Consider the following 18394-nt stretch of genomic DNA (forward strand, 5'->3'; position numbering starts at 1 on the left):
GCTGCCCAGCGCTGTTCAGTAGCCCCAAGTTTAGCAGAAGACAAATGACTAAGAGGATTGTTGTCAGTGTAAACAATACACTTGTGGCCCAACAAGTACTCTCTAAACTTCTCAGTCATGGCCCACTTAAGTGCCAAAAACTCCAGCTTCATTGAGCTATAATTTAGCATATTGCGCTCAGTAGGCCTCAAACCCCGACTGGCATAGGCTATTGGCCTCACCTTACCTCCCTGCTCCTGGGAGAGCACTGCCCCTAGGCCGCCATGACTGGCATCCACCTCTAAAATAAAAGGCAAAGTGAAATCTGCATATGCCAGCACTGGTGCTGTTGTCAGTTTAGTCTTTAATGCCTCGAAACTTTGAGCACACTCTGCAGTCCAGTTCTCCATTACACCATGCTCTGACCTCTTCTTTGATTTTCTGCCTCCCCATTCTGCCACCAGTCTATGCAGAGGTGCCGCCAGCTTGGCAAAACCCTCTACAAAACGGCGATAATAGCTGGCAAACCCAAGAAAGGACCGCAGTTCTGAAACAGTCTTAGGAGGCTGCCAGTTAGCCACCACTTCAACCTTGCTAGGGTCCGTGGAGACACCCTGATCGGAGATGACGTGGCCCAAGTAGCAAACCTCCCGCTGGAAAAAGGCACATTTGGCAAGCTTTGCTTTCAAACCCTCCTGCTGAAGCAGACCTAGCACCACATCCAGCCACTCAAGATGTTGCTGTACTGTTGATGAGAAGATTACAATGTCATCAAGATAGAGAAGCAGAGACTGGCACTGTTGATCACCGAAAAGGCGTTGCATTAGTCTCTGGAAGGTGCTAGGGGCATTACAGAGCCCAAATGGCATTCGGTTCCACTCAAATAGGCCAAAAGGAGTACAGAAGACAGTCTTGGGCCTATCCTCTTCCGTAACTGGGACCTGATTGTAGCCACTGGCTAAATCCATGGTGGAAAACCAACGGGCACCAGTCAGCGCATCTAGGGATTCCTCAATGCACGGCAGGGGGAATGCATCTTTCCTTGTCTTGTTGTTCAGTTGCCGATAATCCACACACACATGCGTGGGCTGCCATCCTTTTTCTTAACGAGTACAATGGGAGAAGCATAGGGGCTGCTACTCTCTCTAATCACCTTAGCGCCTAGTAACTGGTTAATATGCTCTTTCACAACCTCATACTCTGAAGGGGGGATGTGCCTATAACGCTGCCGCACGGGGATATCATCTAAGAGCGGAATGTCATGGGAGACCAAGTTAGTGCAACCCAAATCAGTGTCGTGAGCAGAAAAGACCGAGCTGTATTTCTTAAGGAGAGACCTCACCTGTCCCTGTTCCTCTGCTGACAGTTTAGACAAATCAATCCCTTCCATCTGATCTTGCACAGTAGGAGTGGCGGTGTGAGATGCAATTGTTGCTATGTTAGGGGGTATCTCTGTCACACCAGCAGGCAAACTGACAACATGAACATCCTCCAGGGTCCCCATAACGGTCCTGGGATGAAGCAAAACCGCTGTGGTCCCTACATTAACAACTGGTATGTATGCAGTACCTCTAACTACTCGAACCAATGCAGGGGACACTAAAAGTCCAGCAGGCAAATTAACATCATTGGGTTCAAATAACACTGTGGCGCCTGAATATTGCTCAGAACAGGTGGCGGCCACTATTTTCATTACACCACCTGGAATGCAACATGCTCACTTACCTCTCACTCTCACATGGCCAGACCAGTCCGGTGGGGCTCTTGTACTAACATCATGACACTTTTGCAGCGCATGCACAAGGGATTTAGGGGCCTCTGTGACAGAGCCCAAACTAAACAGTGCTTCACCATGTTGCCCAAAAAGCTCGTGGTAACACTTCCGAATCACATTCATTCCCAATACACCCGGAACCATAGAAGGTCCTGCACCTGGCGGGTCCTTAACGATCAACACGCCACACTGCGGAATAAACTTACCACAGAGCTCTACACCTAGCTCTATATAGCCAAGGTAGGGAATAGACAAACCATTAGCCGCTTTAAGCTGCAACCAATGACAAGCTTGGAGATGTTCTTGACCCCAGGACTCAAAGTGCTGGCGGAAAAAGCTTTCAGTAATGGTAGACACCATGGACCCTGTATCAACCAAACAAGGTACTTTTATACCGCCCATGTCCACATCTATATGCGGACAGGATGAAACTAATTTGGAGACTGCCTCTGGACCATTGGAAACAACCCTTGATAGAATAGATAGACACCCCACCCGAACTGTGGCTCGGCAGTACGGAGGGTGCTAGTTTTCCCGAAGCTGTATTTAAGGGAGAGTGCCTGCGATTATGCTGAGGGGCCTGTGAAGGAGGCCGGGAACGAGGAACACGTTCCCCATCACACTCTCGAGCAAAATGTCCAGGTTGCTGACAACGTCTGCATATAATGGCATCGCTCCGTCCCGAGCGAGACATTCGATGGGGGCCCTGCAATCGAGCAATGCTCTGAGTGAGCTGATTAAGTTGCTCCTGCTGGCGTTTTAACAATTCCTTCATCTCACTCATCTCAGACAGATGGGTGGACTGGGCTATTCCTGAAGGACCGCTATGGACCCCATACTGAATGCCATAGACAGAAGGGACAGAACTACTTCTATGTCTAACGCCACTAGGCAACCCTTCACGTTCCCACCTAATAGCTTCCCCTCTAATCTCTAATAATGTCAGGGTTGGCTGCCTCCTTACTAGCTGCTTTAACTCCCGCCGCAATGTACTGTCTAAGACCTGTTCAACAAATTGATCTCTTAGTAAAACATCAGCATTGGGCATGCCATTAGGGGCACTCGATTTAACTTTTTCCATAAGACCCAAGAGGGCAAGGGAAAACTCTTGCAGTGTCTCACCTTCCTGCTGTTTTCTAGAGAAGAAAGCTTCCTGCAATGCTACATAGGAGTCTGAACAGCCATAAAGTTCTTGCAATATAGTGATTATCTTAGTGGGATCAGTCCTCTCTGCACTAGAGCGATATTTGATCTCCTCACGTGCTTCCCCTTCCAGGTGGTCAAACAGGAAAAATGCTTTATCAGCCAAAGACAAATGACGTGCCCTAGCACAACCTTCTATTTCCTCCAACCATTCATTCAACCCTATACTGGATTTTCCTCTAAACATGGGGCATTTTCTGTCACGGGGCACAAAAACTAGTCTCTCTGCTACAGAGACACTAGCAGTTGGGGCTTAACAGATGATGCAGTTGAAGTAGAAGGTGTAGCACTTGTACCTGACCCAACAACCCTCTCCTGACGCAGCCTCTCATTGTCTGCGCAATCAAGTCCCTGAGTTCCTGTAATTCTTCCTCCATCTCTATAACACACCTGTGGAATCCAACACCAAAGTAGCTGCTGCTTTGCTTTTATCCTGTACAAAATGAATTTTAAAAAAAACAGTTTACGTTACACCAGATAATAAAAATAAAATAAGGAACACACGTCTCTGTTTTTAAAGAGTATATCCTGTCGACAACGCCAAGTTTGTGGCAGCACGAGGTGAGAATAAAGTAAATACTCTTCAGTTTTAAAAGACAACGCCACTCTGGGAATTTCACCCAGAGAATAATCAGTAACACTAATCACCACGAAGGCAGTTAGGTTTGTTATACTCAGTACAGAGACGAGGTTCAATGTTAAAACAAATTGACAATTTATTAACAATTATCTAAAACACAATCATAAAAATCCACGTACAAATATGCTTAAAAATATATTCAGCGCTGAGGCTTACCAGTGGAGGGGCAGGGATGCCACGCACAAACTCAAAGAAAACACACCAAGACACAAGTGCAACACAAAAATCACACACTCACACTAATAAACTAAACAAGGCAGGTGTGTACACTCGAGGGATCCCACCACCAAGGCACCCTGGTCTCCTCCACGTCGGCACTCCGCATCTGAATAAAAGAAACAAAGAAAATTTTAATAGATAACAAAATTAATGTAGCGCTGGGGGATAACCCTACTGCAGGACTACACTGGTGATCTGCAGCTATAAAAAGGGCCTCCCACCAGTGGTGTAACAAAAATCCAAACTACAAATCAAAACAGAAAAACATACAATCTGGATAAAACTTTAAAATCTGGAGCAAACGGGATCGCCGTATTGCTCCAACTAGCCGTCTGCCCGACTATAAATTAATCATACGCTCATCAATATGTACGCCAGCTGACTCCCATAACCGGCGTGCATATGGCCGCTGTCCACGCCGACGTCCACGTTAAAAAGCGGACAGCAGCAGGAAAAGAAACTTCACAACGGGAACAGACGGTAAAAGCCAAGCAAAGCAAAGCAGCAGCACTTCAGTTAGTGTGGCGTTGCGTAAAACCAAAGCCCACACTTCCTGCAAAGCATAATAAATAATTACTATAAAACAAACAATAAAAGGCAAGGATCGAGACGAAATTGAATTACGTACCGAGTAACCCCGCGTCATGAAACATGAGCAGGGGCTCATAGGAGGCTTCCATAGCTATGCCCTAAAAACAATATCCGTTTACCATCAAGTAAGGTAATGCATACACTACGATGGGTAAACACCTACCAGCCGCGATGGAGGCTTCAGAATGATCTCTGCAACACCAAGGGGAAGTCAGGTGACCACAAAGGAGATCACAGGTAAGCGATCCAGGAATGCTCACAGGGCCACTATTTATACTAGCGCCCCCTAATGCGCCAGGCTGAAAGTGGGTGGAACCAAAGAATAACATTCATCCTGCCACACAAAGATAGACCATGTTTGCTATCTACCGTGAATGGTAATACCGGTACAATGGTAGTTAATCATCCACCACCAGGGGCTATACAGAGGTTAAACTTTGTATAGCTCCACTGTGGTGACATCCTTTTCTTCTTTCTGAAATAAGAAATACATGAAGGAATAGTTCTCACAGCTTACTAACATCAGCAGTTATCACTGGATTTGTTGAATACTGAGTTAAACCTAGTAGTGAACAAAGATCTGAAACGCCAGATTGAGGAAGAATAAGGAAACTGATATGAACTTACTTCTAGTTGTGGCTTCTGTAGAGAATCGCTCCATCCGGAGTCTGGAGGAAGAACGGACAAGTGCTCTGACACCAGCCGTAGGGCTACTGTTTATTTCACATCCGAGAGAGGTGAGGAAGTGTCCTGCTGGCACCGTGCAGTCGTCCTTGCCGTACATAACGCAGGAGCAGGACGGGCTTTTAGTGTGTAACTGTCACCATCTGCGCACGTGAGAGCCACAGGGACGTGGATTGCTGACTGCGGACACTCTCTGTTCCTTTACTTGACGATGACTCTGCAGGCTGGTGCGCTCTGCTACTGCACTCCTTTTGTTTTACTTTAGCAAATAAACCAAAGATCGGATGCACTAAATTCCTTCTTTCGTGCGTAATAGCCGCGCGGTAAGGCTACGGTGACGCGTTTTGCCTTTCATCATTGAGAGCGGGGCAAGTTTTCAAAGGCACCGATGAGCTACTGTCGGAGTGAGACTTTGGCATCTGAGGGTACCTGTTGGAATTAAAAAATATATATACAAACGTTAATTTAAAAGGATACTGGATCGGTCCGTGTTCAGTGGATTTTTTGCGCCTTGGTGACCCTCTTGTGGTGTGGTATGACGGTGGAAACGATGTTTTCATGCAATACGAGTGCCATAAAGGACTGGAGCTACTTTCTGTCTCAGATATTGCCTTTGATGAATAAAACTACAGCCTCCGCTTTGTCGATGGTCAACATCGACAAGGCGGAGGCTGTGACGACCACTGTGGTGACATCCTTGCAGCCGGACGGCGCCATGAGCGCGAGTAATCCCCCTATCGACTCCAACCATACCTCGGGCATGGAGCACGTCTTTCAGTACTCGTACTCGGAGAGTGACCTGCTGTACACGGACTATCGGACACCGGAAAGAGATCCCATGCCTCTTCCCAAAGCGGTGCTCTATCTGGTCATGGCAGCGCTGGTAGTAGTGGCAGTGGCGTATGCGATAGTTGGACACCTGGTCAAAGATGTGGTGAATGACTTCGTCGGTATGTGGCACCTACTGTGCTTATATGTGTGTGTTGAATGTACATTCAGTGCCAGTGGGTTTACTATAAAGAGCGTAAAGCATGGAAAGGTGGTAAAAACGTTCATGTGTAATATCATTACATGAATTTGTAAAAATAAATAAATAAATAAGTTAGACTAAATTATCTCTGTCAGTAAGACCACTAGAAGCCGTTAAAGGACTGTCCCTTGAGCCCCCTTTGAGAGTCACTTTTCCTTATTCTAGAAGAACTGCTGCTTGAAAGTGACACAGCAGCGCAGAAGAATCAAAATATCTTAAGGAATGCATGAAGGAAGTGACTTGGGGACTACCTGAAATAGCAAAAGCAACATTGTTTATTAAAGGAATATCTACAAGAGCTTTAGTGAGAGCACCCCCCGACACACACACACACACACACACACACACACACACACACACACACACACACACGCACACACACACACACACACACACACACACACACACACACACACACACACACACACACACAAACAAAAAATCCTAAATGATTGTAATGCAGATGTACAGTAGCTCTGCTCTCCTAGCCATTGACCTTGTGGAGGACAAACCACTGTCTGACAAACTCAAAGCTGCTGTTTTTTTGGATTTTTTTTTCTATTTTCGAATAGCTTCCTGTAACTGATACATAATATGTGAAAGAATGAAACAATGAGTCTATTTTTAGGGCACAGACACTCAGTGCTGTCTTGATCTGATAGTCAGCTTCTTCCATTAAATTGTTTAAAGCAAAATGCACTTAGTAACTAAGTGATCAGGACAGAGGAGGATATTAATCAAGCAGCAATAGGGGGCCCTAAGGGGAGTATAAAACACACAAGTGTGTGTATATATATATTGATTCAGCAGTTTGGCCTGGGTATGGCTAGTGAAGCTGAACTCAGCTTCCAAAAAAATCTGATTAATCACAGTTAATTCATGATTTAATGTCTGTGTACAGTTCCTAGGGCCAGGTAGTTTGGGTAGCTTTATTTCCATTAACAAATGAAGTCATAATTTAAAAACAGCATATAAAAATTATTTATGATATAATCTGGGTATTATTTCTTTCATAATCTGAATGTTAACATAATTATAATATTAACAATAATATGTATCGGAAACCTCTGAGCTTTTGGGTTAAGCATATATGCTTAAGTTCTTTCATTAATATGGTAATATTTCTTCTAGAAAAATGAACACAACTACTCTTTTCTTGTGATAATTTGTCTTGCTGTAAGGAAAATAGTTTGCAAATGTATATTAAATTCATATCTATACACTATAGCTATCACTTTCTTTTGTCACAACACAAAAACATGCATCACCATATATTACTATTTTTATGTACTTTTTGTTCTGGTATTTCCCATCACAAATAAAACAGGTATTATTCAACATTTACCACTTTTTTCTTTGCATCCTTTGTATGCATTTTAAGTGTCACGAATTATACTCAGTAGTACAGCAGGACTGTACTGCTCTTCAGCACCACAGTGTCCATGTTGGTGTGTTTTCATTACCTTTTATTATACCTGTTGTGTTCATATGATTTCTGTCTTTATCATTTCATAACACTCAGAAGGTAGTGTGCGCCAAATCTTACACATTTGTTTTGTTGCTCACTGTTTGCAGGTGGAGGCAGGTCGATTGTTGGGGAAGGTGACGGTACAGACACCAGTGAACCAGGTAAAAAAAATGTCCACATGGGTCACACGCTGCAGCACTTAGATTTGCCACAGAGACACGCTGCCCCTCCTCTCTGTCTCCATCACCTCACCTGAACTGTTCACCTTCACATCAAACTGACACACATGCACTAACACAAACAGAGTGTTTGGCCTCCTGGGTATTTTGCTGAGGTGTAAATGTGGAGAATCTGTGTTGTGCAGACATTTTCTTTCTCACCACAGGAAGGTTAAAAAGACTACAAAGCCTCACAGATGCTCTCAAATTTGTCTCATTTCACATCAAGCCTATCATAGCATGCAATTACCTATTCCACGGACAGCACAGCTCTCGTCCAGAGTCAAGGAGCAATGTCAAATTTGTTCTCTTTTTTTTCAACTAAAGCTCCAGATTTGCAAATTTGCTTGGAGAAGCGCACATTTTAAATGCTTTTTCATATTAGCATGGTAGAGTCCACCAAACATTCTTTTATAAACTCTCCATCAGAGAATGGCTTTCTGCTTTTTGCAGTTTTGTTGGAAATCACTAACCTGGACTTAACTGCTGCATTCCTGGATATGTAAAGCTTGGTAAAAAAAAAAAGAAAAAGTCTTTTATGCTTTTGTAGCTAGCAGAAGCAGTGATACCTGCTCTCCATCAGGAAAGTTCATGCGTATTTAGTTTCAGAATGGTGTTTCAAATTGTAAATTGTTAAATGTGTTCTCCATTAAGCACATGACTTTACCCCTGACTTCAGTAAATAAGTACGTAGCTGCCAATGTCTTGTTAAAAACTCGTCATTGCATCAGTCTTACTTTTTTTAATATGACATCTTTTGGTGCTGGCAAGCACACCAGCACCAAAAAATTAAAAAAAAGGCAAGTTAGTGATGTTGGGCTAGCTAATATAAAATGTGTGCTACCTGGTGGCTAGCTACAGAACATAAAAACAGCTACAGAACATAAAAACAATTCAGAAATTGAAAAATTGAATTGAAAATTCAATTTTAACGGGAACATTTAGGATGAGCGTTAAATTGCTCTCAATAAAAGTGCATATTGAGGGTCATGAGCAGAGATAAACACCATCATATAAGATAAGCATTAAGAAGCCTACAAAAACACACTAGAATTTAATCAAGAGAACATTTAAAATTCTGTGGGGTTTGGATTACTCACTATGAAAAAGATTTAATCCTTAGTTTAATGATTACACTAAAATCTTAGTCAAGCTGACAGACTCTTTTCTGAAGTGTTCAAATATTTGCTGTTATGCTATGAGCTGTAGTGTTCACTATGGGTTTTTATTCAATCTTTGCTTAAAGACATGCTGCACACAAATTTTGATTGTGAAGTCACATTCTTACTGACTAGTGACTTGTGATTGATACCAGCTACAGATATTTCTCCATGGTATGACCAAGATTTATAAAACATATTTAATGTTTTATTCAGAATGCCCCAAAATTCACCATGTGGTGGTTTTAGGATAAAAGTAACCCATTAAATAAAAGTTGACTTTTTAATGGAAAATGCACGAAAATAGTAAAGGTCTTGTTGAATTTCAATATATAATCAAGATAATATTTACAAGGCCAAAAGGTCATTATTTTTACAAGTCTACAAGTCTCACACAACTTGATTCACAAGCTTGAACATGACAACTCAATAATGAGAGGGAAATGTCTTAAAAATATGAAATAATTTCCTCTCCTGTGATAAAATTTGTCTCTACAGCTGCATCAGTCGAGATTTGACTCAAAGAAACATACTTTAGAGTATTTGTATTCCTCTTCTCAGGTTCATGACACTCTGAAGTTTCCTTTCTACAGTTCCACATCTCTGTTCAGCTGGGATTTAAAGTGATGATGTATATCATGCTAAAACACTTTTATCTAACCACATATTCCGATGGATGCAGGATGGAGGTTTCAGTATCATTTGTGCAAATTCTTTGACATATGGACAGGAGGAGCTGGGGGCCCGTTCTCACTCCCGAGGCGTAACATGCCGACGTTTTGTCACGTCCCGCAGCGTTCCTGAGGAACTCGAAAGGAGACCTTTGGCGTTCTTATGGTACGCGGCGGGTTATGGCTGAAATCCAGTGCAATGACGCTCCCGCGGTAATAGGCGTTCCAGCCCTAAACCTAACCTTATCCCTAGCCCTATCCATAACCTTTTTCCTGACCTTAACCAAGACATTAATTATGTTAAATAGCGTGTTTCTAAGCGATTTGAAGAAAAAGAGCGAACATGTGTAGATTGAGTCCATACGGTTCTCATATTTCCTCATTTTTCCGAGGTCGTCATTCAGGAACGTGGTGGGTAGCCGAAAACGTAATATGTTGACGATTTGTCACCTAGCGTAAAATGTTACGCTTTGGGAGTGAGAACGTGTTGGCTGGGGATAGATCCGCTGACCTGATTGGTAGATGACCCACTCTACCACCTGATCCACAGCTACCCTGCTGGCTGCTAAAAATGCAAGGCTTCCAAATAACACCTAAACTGCATCAGTTCAAAAATAGGCTTAGAATTTATTGATGATCAGATCAGATGAATCTAAATGTGAATTTTTAGTGTAGCATGCTTTTGGCTCACTTTCAGTTTTTTCTCTGTCACTTTGCAGCAGAGTCTTAAATGCATGATTTAAGAGGGGAATCTATGGGTCTGAGGAATCCCGCCCTGCCTTCTTTCCGTTCCTCACACTCACGACTGTCAGCTATAATCTCAGCTCCTAATCTGACAGAACAATGATTGATGGGTTCCAATTCAAAAAGGCTCCACCACACATGATGGGGCTGCTGTGCAGTAGACATCTACCCCCAGAAACAATTTTATGGTGCTTTGCCTCTAATGGAATTACAGAGGCTGAACCCATCACGACTTTTTGTTAGATGAAGTTTACAGCCTTGTTCAGTGCACATTATAAATGCTCAGCATGCTTGTTTTTGCCCCGTTGCAGAATGTATGGGTTTGCAGTTTATGCTTCCCTTCCACAAGGCGTCATCTATGATGGTTTATCATAAACTAACCGTGGCACGAAAAGTGCTTATTAGCTTTAACTTCACTTAGACGGAGAGTTCAAGTTTCACACCTCTTCCTGTGAAATTCCTGAAATTGGGTTTTGAAATTACAATAATAAACACAGCTGTATTTCCAGGATTATTTAAGTGGGATGACACACAGCAAGCCGTGGGGAGGGGATAGCAATTTGAGGTTGGAATTTGGAGATGGGTCGAGGAAATAAACTACCTGAAAATGAAAATGAAAGACCTTGTGAGTTTTTATTGTTAACATTGAAGCGCCAGATTGAATAAACTCACCTTGAAGGGTAAAGGACTTAAGGAATGGTAGGTGGTTAGGCATAAGAGTGGGAATTATTTAACACTTAGCTTAGGAAAATTATTATGATATTATGTTGATTAATATATTATAATTACATCCAAGAAAGTTTGTGTAATGGTCTGTAAAAAACAACCATTGAGTATACCCGATGCATCTGTGGCTTGTAAAACCACCTTTAGCAATATTAACTTCCATCTCTCACATCATTGTTGGGGAATTTTGGTCTGCTCTTCTTCACAGCGTTGCTTCACTTTGTTGAGCTTGTTTTTACACGACTCTCTTGGGGTCCCACCTCTTTCTGTACCTTTTCTTTATCTTTTCCTCTTATTCCTTCTCTTTTTTGCCTCCCCTCTCTTTTTCTAACCTGTCACTTCTCCCTATTTGCTCCAACTTTGTATGATGACACAGATACTAATGTGAATAATAAAAGAAAGACAGAAAAGAAAAGACTTAGAAGAGAAGCCTGTAGAGAGCCTATAGACCTCCTCTTGGCAAAGCAAATGTGTATGCCACAGCAGGCCATTAAGACCACGATTCTGCTTGCTAAAACTGCCAGACATAAGAGGTTTATTAAAACAAACAAAGAAAAAAACAGAGAATATGTTTATATTGAAAGGTTAGTATACATTTTTTAACTGAGTTTTTATCTTTTATTTGTATTTAGTTAATTGTAATTCTGAGCTTTTTTTTGGCTTGCAAAGAGATTATATTTGGGAACTGGGCATATTTTTTAGATTCTCTTACTGTGTTCTCAATTAATTTATGGATCTTCCAGGAATAGTGGTGACTGAAGTGATTGTTCAGTAGGTGGTGGTTTTGCATGTGAACATTACCTTCTTCAGGGAATGTTAGGTCAGTAGCCTAAGTGACAGTATGACGTACTAACAAGTACAAGTGAGCCAATTTGAAAAATGCTGAAAATATTACCTGAAGTTACATCAGTAAGATCCCTAATTCTTCCTTGTAGTACAGGTATCTGCTTTGAACTATCAAAGTTCCCTGATGCCTATCAAAGCAACACTATGACTGTCTCTATTTCAGACTGGGTGTTTGGCTCTCGCCGTGCTGACAACCGCAACAAGACCGAGGTTAACTCAATCACCAACACCATGAATGAGATGAGTGAGAGGCCCCTGCTGGTGGAAATGAGCTACATATCCCTGAACCATACCAACCATCTGAACTCCAACAGACAGGAGGAGGTAGTGGTCACCATAGATGAGACACTACAGCAGCAACCTCCAAACACTCCCTCTGGGACTTAACTGCAACCTTCTGATCTTCACTGAGAGAAATCAAGCAGCATCTTTGCTTGCTTTTTGTGTTAAAGTGGATTTACAAGTCTGACACAAATGGAAGCTTTATCCACTGTTTCTTCACCTGCAGGTGGCTGTGTAATGTTGGGCCAGAAGGTACTTGGAGGCATGAGATGCTGATGTTTGTATGTGACTTGATTATTTTTGGCTGAAATGACAGATGAGGGCAGCTACAGCTTGTTTGGACAAGCAGCCGGAGAGACAACTGTTATTTTTTCATGCTTAGTCCTCATTGTGCCAACCCTTTTATTTCTCCAAGTTACCCCTCATCCATTTAAAATGAAAACACCAATGCAAACAATATTTAATCGCTCTAGATATACAACACATGGTGGTCAGTGCTTATTGTAACATTTCTGATAGCAAAGTGAAAAACTTCACCCTCATAAGAACAGTTAGAGTAACACTTTTGTCATTTTCGCTGAGGCTGCGAGATGAGGTTTTGCATAATCAATATAAATTTGTATCTCTTTCTATATGGTGATACTGTAATTACCAAAGGCAAGTCTATCCCTAAAGATTAAATAAAATCATTTGGTAGTTTCATGGTATTAGCTTGATGTAAGAGGAAACAAGTGCTAAGTCACCTTCAAGAGCTCTGATTATACCTGTTGTCAACTCTCTAATCACATCTAAGCACTCCTTTGAAGCAAAAAATGTGCATTGCTTTTAATGTTATCATTGGTTACATGTCACATGGAATGGCTTTTGTCAAAGCCTTTGTTTACCTTTATTACCTCACTGTTAAGGGCTACATACTGCTGCTGATGACACTGCTCAAAGATACAAATAATGGGGCTTATTTCTCCTTTGCATGTGGTCCTTATCCTCTGCACACATGGATCTACTATAAACGGTGTCTTTGAAGGGTCTGTTCTACCTGAAAGTACTGATGTCAGAATTTTCTCTCTCATTTATAATATTTTTGAATAAAAGGTTCGAGGAACAAGCGTCTCACCCGATTTAAATTTGGTCTCCTATTCAAGATCATCGTCTCAGCTTTACACAAACAAACTAAACATCAAGCTGTTTCAAACTTATTCAAATTTCCTGTGGAGGATCATGTGGGGATGAGAACTGGTCTCAGAATATCACTGAATAGTTTTCACTGGAAAGGTCCACAGTATCCAAGGCCAAAGGCAGTACATCGCTACTGCTCATTATTAGTTTTTGTATTTACCAGGTTTTTCATCATAAATTTGTGTCCCGCGGTGAGACTACTAACATGAATTTTGCTGTGCCAGGAGGTCTGAAGATAAGCAAATTAAGCAAAAATGATGTGAACTGTGGGGTAAGCAGTTGTATGCTGGGGGGCATTGTTTCTTTCCTTTTCTTTTTCTTTTTGGTTCACATCAACAAGATCTTAGTTTGTCCCTTCCCCAATCTGCAAGTATTTTTTTTTTAGAGTCTTGTTCCTCAAACATGTTAATCACACTGATCTGTGAGTGTAAAAGTTTGGAAAACAGTCTGCAAAAAAAAAAAAAACAATAAAAAAAAAAAGCAATAAAGCAAACAAACAAATAAAAAACCCATGCTCTTTCCTTTTTTTTTTTTTTTACCATGCTGTTAATCGCTGTATTCCTTTCAGATCATTAAATAAATACTCATTGGTAAAAGTATTTGTTTTGGGTTTTGTGCTTCTTTAATATTTTAATAGAGAAAAAAAATATTTTTGTTACGTAACAAAGACAAGTATCATATTATGAGTGAACATCCATATACATCGACTCATATGTCAAATTAATCCAAATTTACAGAAATATATAACTGTGTCCTCTCTTCAACATAAAACACAGTGGTGACTTTAGAAAATTTGCAGTTAGGCAATGATTAATGCAAAAAAGAGTGGGCGGATTCCACACACAAAAAAAATCAGCATTCTAGAGGACAAACAATGACATAAATAATATATAAATCCCATATAAATCTTACAATGCCATTTAAAAACAAACTTCCTACCATCTTTTCTACTGAAATCACTCCTTCTGCTATTTACAGGTATTTTGAAAAGTCATTATATCTTTTTTCTGTGTATTGTATTGCCAAAAATATTCTCTTGTCTATGGAGCACGACTCCATAGTTCCACAGACAAGTCTAGATGAATGGAGCTGGATGGCACAGAGGGATAAAACATGTAAGACTTTGGATACTCAGGCAGTGCTTAATGTAGGTGTTATCCTTATAGTAGTCTGTGGACTATGCCCATACTAGAATATGTCCATACTGGCCTTTAAATTGAAAATCCTTCATGTTTTACTGTTCAACCTTTATTTCTTTGAGTCTATTTTATGGTGTTAGATTTTTTTTTCACTTTCATTGAAATACTCAGAAAGACAGTCTCTGGGTGAAGAGACAACAGAATATAAATATTATTTCAATAGTCCTGTCCCAAAGCCTAATCTTAAAAATAGAGATAGTGTCTGTCTCCCGAATCCAAACTGGAAGCTGGTTCCACAGAAGAGGGGCCTGAAAACTGAAGGCTCTCCCTCCCATTCTACTTTTAAATACTCTAGGAACAACAAGTAGGCCCGCAGAGCGAGAGCGAAGTGCTCTAATAGGGTGATATGGTACTACAAGGTCATTAAGATAAGATGTGGCCTGATTATTTAAGACCTTGTATGTGAGAAGCAGGATTTTGAATTCAATTCTGGATTTAACAGGCAGCCAATGAAGGGAAGCCAAAATAGGAGAAATATGCTCTCTCTTTCTAGTCCCTATCAGTACTCTTGTTGCAGCATTTTGGATTAGCTGAAGGCTTTTCAGCGAGTTTTTTGGACATTCTGATAATAATGAATTACAGTAGTCCAGCCTGGAAGTAATAAATGCATGAACTAGTTTTTCAGCGTCACTCTGAGACAGGATATTTCTAATTTTAGAAATGTTGCACAAATGGAAGAACGCAGTCTTACATATTTGTTTAATATGTGCGTTGAAGGACATACCCTGGTCAAAAATGACTCCAAGGTTCCTCACAGCATTACTGGAGGCCAAGGTAATGCCATCCAGAGTAAGAATCTGGTTAGATACCATATTTAATAAGTTTTTCAGGGCAGAGTACAATAACCTCAGTTTTATCTGAATTAAGAAGCAGAAAGTTAGCGACCATCCAGGTCTTTATGTCTTTAAGACATTCCTCCAGTTTAACTAATTGGTGTGTGTTATCTGGCTTCATGGACAGATAGAGCAACGTGTCATCTGCATAGCAGTGAAAATGTATGCTATGTCTTCTAATGATGCTGCCTAAGGGAAGCATGTATAATGTAAACAGAATTGGTCCTAGCACTGAACCCTGTGGAACTCCATAATTAACCTCAGTGTGTGAAGAGGAGTCTCCATTTACATGTACAAATTGGAGTCTATTAGATAGATATGATACAAACCACTGCAGTGCAGTACCTGTAATACCTACAGCATGTTCTAATCGCTCTAATAGGATATTATGGTCAGCAGTATCGAATGCTGCACTAAGGTCTAGCAGGACAAGCATTGAGATTCAAACTCATCCAAGATTCATAGTACATGCACCTATACTATGACTTTCAAAATCCTACATCTGTGCCTGGCAGAGTGATGAGCATACCCCATCAACAGGGGTGTATTTTTCTTAATCCAGCCCTCCCTCAATAACTCAGGTTCTTTAATGTAGTAACCAACTGCTGTGCTGTGAGGATGCTATGGAAATACTAATGAGCCCAGCATGCTGCTCACGTGTATGATACAATACAAATGGGAAAAAAAGGCCATTGGGGCATGAAATTTCGCAGTTTCAGAATGTTTTGAGATCCCTGTTTCATTCTTTTAACCATTAAGTGGTTGGTTTATCTAAACTGATCTTTAGACGTACTGAACAGATAAAATTTGCTGAAAACGTTATTGCCCATAATCATTGCCTTCATTTGAAGGTGTACTATCCTATGTATTATGTATTGTGCTATGTGGTAAATTTTACCATAACAATCAACAATCATTATAGATAACATACTCACACTGCAGACATTAACATTCAGTTCAAGCAGAGCCACTCTGAGACATCCATTCCACTTCCTGTTATTTCTACTAAGTTGGTGCAAAATCTAGTTCTTAATGAATGCCAATGGACAGAACTTAACAACTAAATACACTATACAAAAAGCCCATATGAAATTAACAAATGACAACAACACTTATACCCTTACTTTCCTTTTTGTGGGACGCTAATTTTGCCTGATAAATGTTAGCTGGCACATGCCGATTGGTTCATTAATCCTTAAGAACAGGAGACACGTGTGAAATGTTAAAAAAAAAAAGCAGTTTGGGTCATCTGTCATCCACTGTTAGGTTAACCTACCAGTGGAATTCTATAATTTAAAAACTAATGCACCCTTATGCATTAGTTACCATAACTAACCCTTATAAACTAACTAACCCTATATATATATATATATATATATATATATATATATATATATATATATATATATATATATATATATATATATATATATATATATAGCTGGATTGCTAGACAAGATTAAAAAGATTTAAAAAATATCTTCTTCTAAAAGGAGCTAATTCTTTGATCTGATTTGACAGCTCACACATCACAGACTACCCCGATCTGAATTTTTCATCACCCCAAAGCACCTTCTAAGTTTGAAGTATTACTGTCTTCATGTGTGCAGAGGACAATCCAGCTTTGTACTCGTAATGCTGCTGAGTGTAGCTGTTGTCAGGGGCCACCCCCATTAAAAGACTGGATGACACGCAAGCTAATGAAAGGGCAGCAAGGCCTGCCAGGCACCCTGCCCGCTCAGGTAACCATCTGTTACAAAGAACAGCCCCCTGGCTTGCTCTGTGAGACCTCCTGTCACCTCAGTGGCTTTGTCTTAAGAGCTGTCACCTTGCTTCATTAGTACCACTTCCCAGTGAAGTGCTTTCAACCTCACAACCAGCACCCCTGACTGTGCTACCTTTAGTGTCCCTTTCCTTAGAGAAGATTAAAGTTTGTATGCAGTACCTTGTACAATTCTTGAGTCACCCCTCAGCGGTTTAAATTTTGCCATAAAAATGGCAAATAGGTGCAGTAATTTATGTGCAAAGAAAAATGGAAATACAGTATAACTGGCAAAACCAGAGTTTGTCAGATTCTAATGGCTAGAAAGTCAATATCTGGTATGACCACCTTTATACTTCAACACATCAGGAACTCTTTTAGGTAAGCTTTCTTGTAATTTCTTTAAGGCATCATCAAGAACAGTGCTCTGGGCTTTTTGAATGAAATTCACAGCTCTACTTTGGATATTGGCTGCTTGTTTGTTCTGTTTTTTGTCAAGGTGATCCCACACTGCTTCAGGAATGCTTATGTCCAGGGCTGTGGGGAGAGCAGTCCACAACTCACAGTGTATATTATTCCATCCAGGCATGTTTTGTACCTCATTGGCACTGTGTTTTGAATCACTATCACACTGAAAAGGTAAGCCTTTCTAGTTGGCAATACATGGTGGATCCTAATCTAATGGTACTTTTCTGCATTCATAACTCCATTAAGCTCCTCAACACCTCTGGCTAAAATGCGGCACCAAACAATGACAGAGCCACCACCATTTTTATTTTTTTACAGATAATGGACTGATTCTTATATTCAACCATCCTTCCATTAAGACCACTTCTAGTGAGGCTTTGACGAACAGTACTGTAGATGGATTGGCTGAATTGTCAAAAGCATTTCTCAGGTCCTGTCTCAGGTCTTTTCTGTATTTTCCCCTATTGCTAAGGGACATGTCTTCTGATACTGCTCATCTGCTGTAGATTATTTTTAAGGGTTGCCGCTTTTTCTTTTGCCCTCCACTTTTTCAGTTTCCTCAGTGACACCCTGCACACCAACCAAATATATGCCAAGTTTTTGGTTCATAGCTCTTTTGGAAACATGTTGCTGGTGCAAAATTACTATTTTATGCCGGTCTGTGTTATTGGTGGCATTTGGCTAAAGAAATGAGAACAAAACGTTTATTTTTGCAGCAGGT

The 18394-nt window shown here is 40.8% G+C and overlaps 2 protein-coding genes and 1 long non-coding RNA gene across 3 annotated transcripts in view; 1 reads left to right on the forward strand and 2 right to left on the reverse strand.

Annotated features, from left to right (window-relative positions):
- The window catches only part of LOC146499050 (uncharacterized), a 134945-nt gene that overhangs the window by 52890 nt on the left and 63661 nt on the right, over window positions 1–18394 (reverse strand). The gene's annotated exons all lie outside the window — the stretch shown is intronic.
- Window positions 4234–4760, reverse strand: LOC146499053 (uncharacterized). The gene is made up of 2 exons (XR_014870385.1): window positions 4570–4760; window positions 4234–4488 (listed from the first exon to the last, which is right to left on the reverse strand). It is a non-coding gene; the product is annotated as an uncharacterized LOC146499053 (long non-coding RNA).
- LOC146499054 (uncharacterized) lies at window positions 4820–15414 on the forward strand. The gene is made up of 3 exons (XM_085138831.1): window positions 4820–6040; window positions 7696–7749; window positions 12117–15414. The coding sequence occupies exons 1-3, from the start codon at window positions 5626–5628 to the stop codon at window positions 12338–12340; spliced, it is 693 nt and encodes a 230-aa protein (XP_084994957.1). The 5' UTR covers window positions 4820–5625; the 3' UTR covers window positions 12341–15414.

This window comes from Neolamprologus multifasciatus, chromosome 17, assembly GCF_963576455.1.
Source record: "Neolamprologus multifasciatus chromosome 17, fNeoMul1.2, whole genome shotgun sequence".
Classification (NCBI taxonomy): domain Eukaryota; kingdom Metazoa; phylum Chordata; class Actinopteri; order Cichliformes; family Cichlidae; genus Neolamprologus; species Neolamprologus multifasciatus.

Bases quoted from the DNA above. Each gene is read 5' to 3' on its own strand.
- LOC146499054 (XM_085138831.1), top strand. From the start codon at position 5,626: ATGACGGTGGAAACGATGTTTTCATGCAATACGAGTGCCATAAAGGAC. The intron at 6,041-7,695 runs GTATGTGGCACC...CACTGTTTGCAG, and splicing joins TGTGGTGAATGACTTCGTCG to GTGGAGGCAGGTCGATTGTT. The intron at 7,750-12,116 runs GTAAAAAAAATG...TCTCTATTTCAG, and splicing joins TACAGACACCAGTGAACCAG to ACTGGGTGTTTGGCTCTCGC.